Source organism: Spermophilus citellus, assembly GCF_964194105.1.
Source record: "Spermophilus citellus genome assembly, chromosome: 5".
NCBI classification, from domain to species: domain Eukaryota; kingdom Metazoa; phylum Chordata; class Mammalia; order Rodentia; family Sciuridae; genus Spermophilus; species Spermophilus citellus.
Genome location: NC_138186.1, coordinates 55,130,020 through 55,138,953, shown reverse-complemented (window position 1 = coordinate 55,138,953; position 8,934 = coordinate 55,130,020). Strand labels below are relative to the sequence as shown.

The 8,934-nt window shown below is 55.4% G+C and overlaps 1 protein-coding gene across 1 annotated transcript in view; it reads right to left on the bottom strand.

The window, feature by feature from the left end:
• Positions 1-210: 210 nt before the first annotated feature.
• GLP1R (glucagon like peptide 1 receptor) overlaps positions 211-8,934 on the bottom strand; it is a 32,548-nt gene continuing 23,824 nt past the window's right edge. Inside the window, exons 8-13 of the mRNA XM_081295867.1 lie at positions 8,217-8,277; positions 7,698-7,767; positions 7,506-7,594; positions 7,056-7,194; positions 6,016-6,057; positions 211-497 (exon numbers count right to left, since the gene is read on the bottom strand). Coding sequence (XP_081151993.1) covers positions 330-497; positions 6,016-6,057; positions 7,056-7,194; positions 7,506-7,594; positions 7,698-7,767; positions 8,217-8,277 — 569 coding nt within the window. The 3' untranslated portion in view covers positions 211-329. The remainder of the gene's footprint in view (positions 498-6,015; positions 6,058-7,055; positions 7,195-7,505; positions 7,595-7,697; positions 7,768-8,216; positions 8,278-8,934) is intronic.

The window sequence follows — 8,934 nt, the reverse complement described above, 5'->3', positions numbered from 1 at the left end:
TGGAGTTTGAGTCTGGGGTTGATTTGCTGCTCTGTCTGGGGGAACCCCAAGGGCCTTGTGGCTTGAACAGGAAGAAATCCTCCTCGACTGGCCAGCAATTGTTTTCCCTCTCCTCCTGCCACACTGATCAAATTAGCGGGCTGCTTCTCCTCAGAGAAAATGTGTCCATGGTCCCAGGAGGCAATGCCCATTTGCCCGTCTGATGGGTTTGGGGAGGGAAAGCAGGGAGGTATGAGTGCATGTGTCCCTTCCCCTGTCCCTGGGAGGGTCTCTCCCACCTGTAATGATCCAGCGGGCAGCGTGGACCCCAGGAGGGGCGGTGCGGGGTCTCAGCTGCAGGAGGCCTGGCAGGTGGCTGCATACACACTGCTGCCCACCGTGGCCCCGCTGCTCAGGCTGCTGGTGGGACACTTGAGGGGCTTCATGCTGCTGTCCCTCTGGATGTGCAAATGCTCGAGCCGCCAGCGCTCCCAGCTCTTCCGAAACTCCATCTGGACCTTCCTCGGGAAAAGGAGGGGAAGAAAAGCCATCATGCAAACCCACTGTCCACAAAATGGCCCCGTTATTACATTAGCAGGGAAGGGAAAAAATCCACTGCATGATATTAAGAGACACAAGTCAAGGCCTCCGGGCGCCTAAATTAATATCCCAATAAAATTGTTTATTGTTGTCTCCTATTTTCTGCCGCTCTTCAGGAGAGAGATGGGCTTGATGACCTAATTGGTCTTTTCCATCTCTAAACTCCGCGATCCGGCTAAGTACCTTTTACAATCCATCACAATATTAGTTCACGAAAGAGAATGGGAGGGAGAGAGAAGTGCGGGAGACAGGAGATGGGAGAGAGAAGTGGAGAGGAGGGAATCTGACTTCAGGACATGCTCTCCCACTGCAGCGAGGATGACTGAAGGGGAGATGGAGGAGGATGGTGCCCCCTGACCCTCAAGCTGTCTACAGCAGACCCTCTAAGCTCCCTGAGGGCTCTGACCCAGCCGCCATGACTCCCAGGAGGAAGGAGCAAAGGAAACAAGGAGGCTGAGACCAGGGGAGGACCAGGGCTTCCCAGCCTGTGCAATCCTGTGCAGGGAGACTGCGGTGAGTCTGGGGGTGCAGCCAGCCCAGCTGAGCTCAGTCAGCCAAAATCATCATTGTGCTGGGTCGTGGCCTCCCCATAAGAACCATCTTCTTAAGAGGGCTGACGTTTGGGAACCAGATGGATTGTTGGGGGCAGAAACACGGTGGAAACCCAACCCCTCAAGGGTTGGGCAATGCTATGGCCCCAACTGTGGTTCCCAGAGACGGCTTCTGGAACTTGCACAGCTGGTCCCGACGGGTCTGGACTGCTCTTCTGGGTGGTGTTCCCATAAGTTTGCTTTCCAGAGCTGCTTTGATGCCTTTGCACCCCAACTTCCCACACTGGAGAGTCTAGAACCCAGGCTCCTCTCAGTCCCAAGGCCCCAGGAGGGCCAGCTTCCAGAAGCTGTGGTAAGGGGCTCTCTGCCAATCCCCTCCCCAGCCCCAATGCAAACAACCCTTCTCTCCCCCTCCTTTGTCATTCATCTAGCTAAGCCCTGCATGATGCCTGGTGTGGCTGCATGCCATCCCTTAAAAGAACTTTTTCTGTGCAGAGTAGAGCTGAGATCGCCCAGAGCCTGTCTGCCAGGATGCATTGGTATCCCAGGCAGCAACCCAGAACCCAGGCCTGGGTGGGGGAGGGAAAGAGGGCTGCCCTGCTCTGCTCCCTGCCCACTGAGCTTGGGTCTCACCGGAGTCCAATGGTGGCCTCCCTTTGTGCAATTACAAGAAGACCAGTCCTACTTCACAGCCTTCCTCTGACGGAAGTGAGGTAGAAAGATGGTGAACTGAGGCACACTCACAGGAACCCACCTCAGAGACTGAAGAGGTCACAGGGACACCAGCAGGACTTAACAGTACCAGCATGCCACAATCTCCTTATCTCCATCTCCCTCAGCACTTCCTCCCTCCCTCCCTCTCTCTCTCTCTCTCTCTCTCTCTCTCTCTCTCTCTCTCTCTCTCTCTGGAGCAGGGATTGAGCCCAGGGGCACTCAACCAATAAGCCACACACCCCCAGTCCTTTTTTTTTTTTTGTATTTTATTTAGACACAGGGTTACTAGAGCCTTGCTAAGTTGCTGAGGCTGGCTTGAAACTCACAATCCTCCTGCCTCAGCCTCCCAAGCCGCTGGTATTATAGGCGTGCACCGCCATGCCCGGTCCTCAGCACTTTTTCTTAACCTCCACGGTGACCCCTGTAATCACAACTGTCCTTAAGAACCACCATCTACATGCCCGGCATTTTTCAGAGATTATCTTGGTTAACTTTCTCATCAACCCTACACAGTAGCTCCTGTTCTCATTCCCCACGTAAAGACAAAGAAATGGAGTGTGGAATATCTCAGTGTTCCCCAGTGTCTTGGGCAGAATTTGAGTCTAGATCCAGCCTGGCCCCAATGCCTGGGTCCTCACCCTTGGCCTCCTGCCTGCCACAGTTCTGGAGGCCCTGCTTGTCCCTGGCCATGTCTCTTCCCCACTTCACATGACTCCCAGCATCTCTGCACCGAGCACAGTCCCCGGGAGACTGCAGGTGCTCACTCCCTGTGTTTTAAATGAGCCCGAGGAACTCATGTGAGTAAATGGGCCTCTATCACCAGGTTCCTTCTGCTACTCAGTTATGAAAAAGAAAGAATAGGGACAGCAGTCCTGGACACCTGCCCCAGCACTTCCTCCTGCTCGGTTTGATTTCCCTCCTCCCTGCCCTCTGGGCTCTGAAGTGCAGGGCACATATTCCGAGCACCCTCTCCAGCCAAGCAGCATGCCTGGCTCAGGATTTGGGGTGAATCAGAAAAGCTCATTCACTTCCATTTACACTTGGGGATTTGAGGCAAGGGAGGCAAGGTGACTTGCCCTGGATCACACAGTTTGGTAGGACAGAGCCAGGATCAGGATGCATGACTCCCGTGTTACCTCACTTGGACTCTCAGGCATGACCTCCAGATAAATCATCTCCAGGCCCTTCCCTGTCCCCACTCCTGCCCACAAGTAGTTGGTAAAGGCCTTCAGAGTCACACAGGGCCAATGCTCAAGTCATCTTTTTTCCTCGGGTCATGAGTACCTGGCATTGCCATGGCAACCCTGAGTCTGGAGAATAGCTCTTGTGGGCAGAGGCTTCAACCATGTGTCTTTTGTGGCCCAGTGATGGGGATGTGTCTGTACTTGTACCTAAAAGAACCAGGGCTGAGGAGTCTCTGGGTGGGTTTAAAGGAACTGGGTGATGACCTGAAGGGAGAGGGGCTCTTGGGCCCTCTGAGTGACAGAGCCTGAGGGGAGAGGCCAGCGGGGCCTGGCCTGCCAAAGAGGTGCAACCCTGGGGATTCGGGGTCAAGTTCTTTCCAAGGGCAGAGCACGATGTGTGACCATCCTGCCCTCCTTACACAGTGGGGCCAGCGGTGGATGATGGGTGAGGAGGGAGGGAACTGGGTGACCGGGCTCTAAGGGGTAGAGCGGGGAGATGGGGCTGAGCTGGGGGCCCAGGAGAGACCGCAGCAGTGGTGGGGTAGCTGAGCACTTGTGCATGGGGACAGGGCTACAGTGAGCATGCTGCTACAGGGTGGCTTTGGGGACAGAAGATAGAGAAGTGGGACTTGGGACTGAGAAGGTGACAAGGTGGCAGTAGGGAACCTCGGTCTCTCCTCACAGGCTTTGCTCCTCATCCCCACACAGGGATACATGCTGCCCTGTCCTTGTCCCCATCTCACACCAGGCTGAAATGTGAAGGCCCAGAGTGCAGGCCAGGACCCACCACCCTGGCTGAGAACCATCCCTGAAGGGACGGCACCCTGGGGAGCCAGTATTTGCATCAGCTTCTAAGGAGTTCCTCACGAGGACTGGGCTGTGGGCCAGAAGCAGGGCTGCTGTGTCCTGTGGGTCCTGAGCCTGAAAGATGGATCCCTGAGTGTCCTCATTACCCTCCCTCCCTGGACCACCCTCCAAACTGAACCTGGGGGCCCTCCGTGGCCTGCCCACAGAAGCAGCCAGAATTCCATTTATGACCCACCTCTCGCCTGGTGCTGCCTCCATATCCCCAGCTCCACCTGCCCTGAGTGTTAGTGGGATTCCTAACCCCAGCCCACTGGCCCTTCCACTTTCTAGCTGTTGAACTGGGGCTACTCATTTCCCCTTGCTGAGTCTTAATTTTCTCATCTGAAAAAAGGGGCTCACACCTGCTGTGCAGGGTTGGCTGCACCTGAGCACCTTATCTGTAGTAAGCCTGTAGAAAACACTGGCTTCCCCACACTTGGAGATGGGAAGGCCACGCACTCCAGTCCCTTAGGAGGCCAGTTCAGGGGAAGCTGGAGGAGGCCACGGGGACAGGAGATGTCCCCTCCCTTTCACCCAGTCTCATTTTCTCTGCAGGGTCCTCTGAAATATCCTAGGCCCTGGTCTCTGGGAATCACTGAGCACTGGGATGTCAGGGACTGGCTCCCTGTTACTGAGCATCAGGAGATGAAGTACACACTGCTTCACGTCAATTAATAACTCTGAGGAGCCGGGGTGGGCCTTCAGTGCCTGGCCTTGATGGAAGGCCCTATTCTTGGCTCCCCCTTCCTGTCTTTTCCAGACTTTATTTACCTAATCCCCAGGAATCTCAGAGGTGGGCATCCTAGCCTTCCTCATCATTTTGTAGATGAGGAAGTTCAGACAAAGACACGCAGCTCGTTAAGTGACGGGGCCTGGGTCGGAGCAGAGGTCTGACATGAAGCCCACATCCTTGCCTCTTTCCTGCTATCTCACATGGCTTCCCTGAGTCAATGCACAGTTCCATGATATATCTACTGTCCCTTGCTCATCCCCGACACTGGTAGCCAAAGACACGTCTGCCTTAATGCACTAAGATCTCTGAGCTCTGGAATCCCAGGTTCAGTGACACAGAAATCACATGAAGAGCTCCAGGTCTTTGAGGCCCAGTGTCCCTGGGTCTCCTGAGTCCCACAGACGCAAACCCTCACGGTGGCCTCAATGGCCCAGGAGTTAACAGCGTCCCGCATTTCCTTCCAGACTCTGTGTGGAGAGTTGCCCCGACCCCTGCCCAGGGCTAACAGTGTTGTGGCTACTTCCCCAGGAGCCCTGGAGCTGCACCTGTGACTGCTGTCCCCTCTGGAGGGGATTGGCAGGGGGAGATGCTGTGGCATTTCTGATGCTCAGTTTGATGGCTTTGGGGACATTTCTATGCTCTGACAAAACCCAGGAACCTTGGCAGAGGGGCCTTTCCTATGTGCCCACAGACACGCCCCTCCTCCCGGGACCTCCAAGTAAAAGGGAGGGAGGGCTGTGGTTCTGCAGGTGTGGGGTCAGCAAGAACCTCTTCTCCCACTCCACGGGGTGCTGAAGGCCACCCAGCCCCAGAAAGTCTCCCCTTTCCCAGGGAGCAGCAGAGCTCTTGCCTGTGTATAGAAAGAACAGGATGCTTTCTTCTGTAAGTTAGAATTCACTTGAATGCCAGCTCTGCCACAATTTCCAAGCCAAACCCGGAGCAGTTTTCCTGCACACTCTTACCTCAATGTTCTCAGGGGTGGGGACTGGAAATGTTGAAATCAGAATTTTGACAGGCTTTTTTTTTTTTTTTAAAGTGGGGAGAGGGGTGGCAATTAAATGAGATAGTGATTACTAAAGCCCAAGTATGTGGCTTGGGCATGTGTGTGTTGAATCACCTTGGAACAGAAAGTAGTCCCCACCCTAGTAATTCACTCAGGACCCCCTGCATGGCTCTGGATCCTCCCCAAGGTCTCATACTGATAGGAGAGGGGGAAGGGGGAGGGACATGAGAGAAGTATACAGGTGAGCCAAGCACGGAACTGAATATGAAGACCAGAGGCCTCCTCGACTCTAGGGGGTGAGTAGGGGGTTTCCACTGGAAAGACTGATGGGAGTCCCCGTCGCACAACTCCAGACCAGCCAGTGGTACAGCCCAGGGGGAACCCCCACCCCTCCTCAGACCTTACCTCGCTGTTGACAAAGCAGTATAAGATGGCCACCATCAGCCCCTGGAAATGACAGGCAGGTCAGCAGAGGGCAGGGTGGCAGGGGCTCTGCCACAGGCCCTGGTTGGAAGGGCCCTGAGGCTTTTGCCCTGACATCCCCCTCCCCAAATCAGGCAGCCCAGGCAGACCCAGGGACTGACCTGGTTCCTTCCTCTCCCTTTCTCCTGAGGAGGCCAGATGCAGGGAAGCACAGCACCTCCAAGCAGGGAGAATTCTCCCACCCCAGCCCCTCAGAAGACCCAGTGTTCCAGAACTGTGTTCCACTAGTGTGTGTCCCCGCATGCACATGTATGTAAATGCACACGTGTGGGCCCATGTGCTTGAAGACCTCCTATAACACTCTGGAGGGGCTGGGGTCAGTAACATTGCTACACCACTGAAGAGCTTCTAAACGTAGTAGAGGGCTACTTCTTGTTTTAGTACTTATGAGCCTCAGTTTCCTCCTCTGTCAAATGAGGGTAATCCTGCATTCTGGGAGGATTAAATGCCCCATGCATGAAGCACATGGTAGGGTGCCCACCACTCAGAAGATGGCAATTGTGAGGCAGGCTGGGTGCCCAGGATCATATCTGAGAAAAATTCTTTTTTTTTTTTTTTTTCGGTACTGGGGATCGAACCCAGGGGTACTCAACCACTGAGCCACATCCCCAGACTTTTTTTGTATTTTATTTAGAGACAGGGTCTCGCTGAGTTGCTTAGTGCCTCGCTTTTGCTGAGGCTGGCTTTGAATTCGCCATCCTCCTGCCTCAGCCTCCCAAGCCACTGGGATTAAAGGCATGGGCCACTACACCCAGCCTGAGAAGGATTCTTGTCCCATGTGCTTACAGAGAAAACTGGCCAGCATGTCAGGACAGCTGGGGGTACTGGCTCTGGCTCTAATCTGACCATGTGACTCTGGGCAGGGGTCACCCCCAGGCCTTGGCCTGCTCATTTTTCCCACCTGCGTGATGCAAGCTATGTCTGTCCCTCCCCCATCCTGGAAGTTCCCAGCTGAGAGTCACCTGGAAAGAGGTGAAGGACAGCTCTGTGAACAGCTTGATGAAGCGCAGGGTTCCCCGGGCATGTTCGTCCATCACGAAGGCAAAGATGACCTCGTGGGTCCCCAGCAGGGGGATGAGCGTCAGTGTGGACTTGGCAAGTCTGGGGGAAGGGGAGACCTCTGGAGTTATTCTGGACCTTGCACACCAATTCTTTCCTCCATCTGTGCCCTCCCCTCTTCCTGCCAGGACCTGGCATCTGGGTCATGGTCACTCCCGCCCTCCCAACCCCCTGCAAAGCCCAGGGGCTACCCAAGGACAAGGTGAGGGAAAGGTTTGGGGCTCCGAGGTCAGGCCTGGGTGGGAGAAGCGGTTCCTAACCCTAACTCGCCCTCCTAACTAAGCGTCCCTGTATCTCTCTCTGCTAGAAGCGAGGGCTGAGGGGCCCCAACAAAGCCAGCTTGGTGAGGTCACCTGCATTTGATGTCTGTCTTGCACATGAGATTGGCCTTCAGTTTGGACACCACGATGCAGATGACCCGGACAAAGATGAAGAAGTTGACCTGTGGAGCACGTGGGCAGGTGGCTGGGACCCTCCTTGCACCCTTGCCCTGGCTCCAGCCCACCATAGCTCCCACGCCCATCCCCCTACCCACCATCACTCACCCCAATGGCAAAAAGAATGGGCAGTCGGATAATGAGCCAGTAGTTCATGTTGGAGTTCCTGGTCCAGCAGCTGGGGGAAGGGGGGAGGCACACGATACATCCAGCTGATCTCAGGTGCCACAGATACATGTGGCCACACAGTCACCCATACACACAGAGTCCCAAATACATGGTCACACAAAGGGTACCCAGAGTCCCCAACAAGTATTCATGGCCCCATGAACACAATCCTGTGTGTACCCAGCATCATACACACACACACACAAAAAAAACAGAGACATTCACTCACAGACATACAAAAAATCCTGCAGGAAGGCACCATGTGCCCCATGGATCTGCACCATTTGTTATCACACCAACCACGGGCAGGGGCCAGAGCAGGGATTAGAGAATCACATTCAAAATGTTAAGCTCCTGGTCCCTCTGTTTATCCTCCCATATCCTCAGGGCCCAAGGAATCCAGTGGACTTTGAGGATGGGGATCTTAGCACATCCATGTGCTTGGCACAGGACACTCACCCCTCGTCCTCATAGAGATACTTGACGATGCCCCAGGGGATGACAAACAGCAGGGGAACACCTGAGAGGAGAGAGGGGGAGAGAGAGGGGACAGAGGCTGGCAGGCCACAAATACTGCCGTGCATGCCCATGGCCATGCATGAGCCCCGCCTCAGCCGGCCCTTCCCACCCCAACCCGCTCTGCTTGTCTGGCCCCAAACCATGTTTCTAGGGGGGCCTGGGTGCACAGGAGACCCGAGGCGCAGCAGGAACCCCACGCTGATACCCTGCACTCTCCCTTAGAGAGGTCCTCACAGTCCAGCCCTCCCCCACCCCAGGCACTCTGTCAGGACTTGCTCCCAGGATCCTGGCAGAGACACTGGGACATGGACACCCACACAGCAGGGGACAGGGCTGTGCAGTGGGGAGGACGTGCTGCACGGGATAGGGAACAGGCACGCCCTCTGATGCTCTTGTCCTCAGTTCATCCTACACACCACTCAATCTCCCCCTTCAGTGTTTTGTTCCCTATGCCCATTCTCTGCTCAGGGCGGAAGCCTGGAGGAGAGACGGAGGCCCTGTGCTGGACACCAACATGCCCACTGAGTGCCTGCAGCCTTCAACAACTCCAGCCGCAACAGCAGTGAGACCCCTCCACTGGGCTGAGTGTGTAACATGGGTAAGCACTCCCCAAGGTTCCCGGGTGGTGCTCATGGGAAGTGGTGGGACCGGTAAGAGG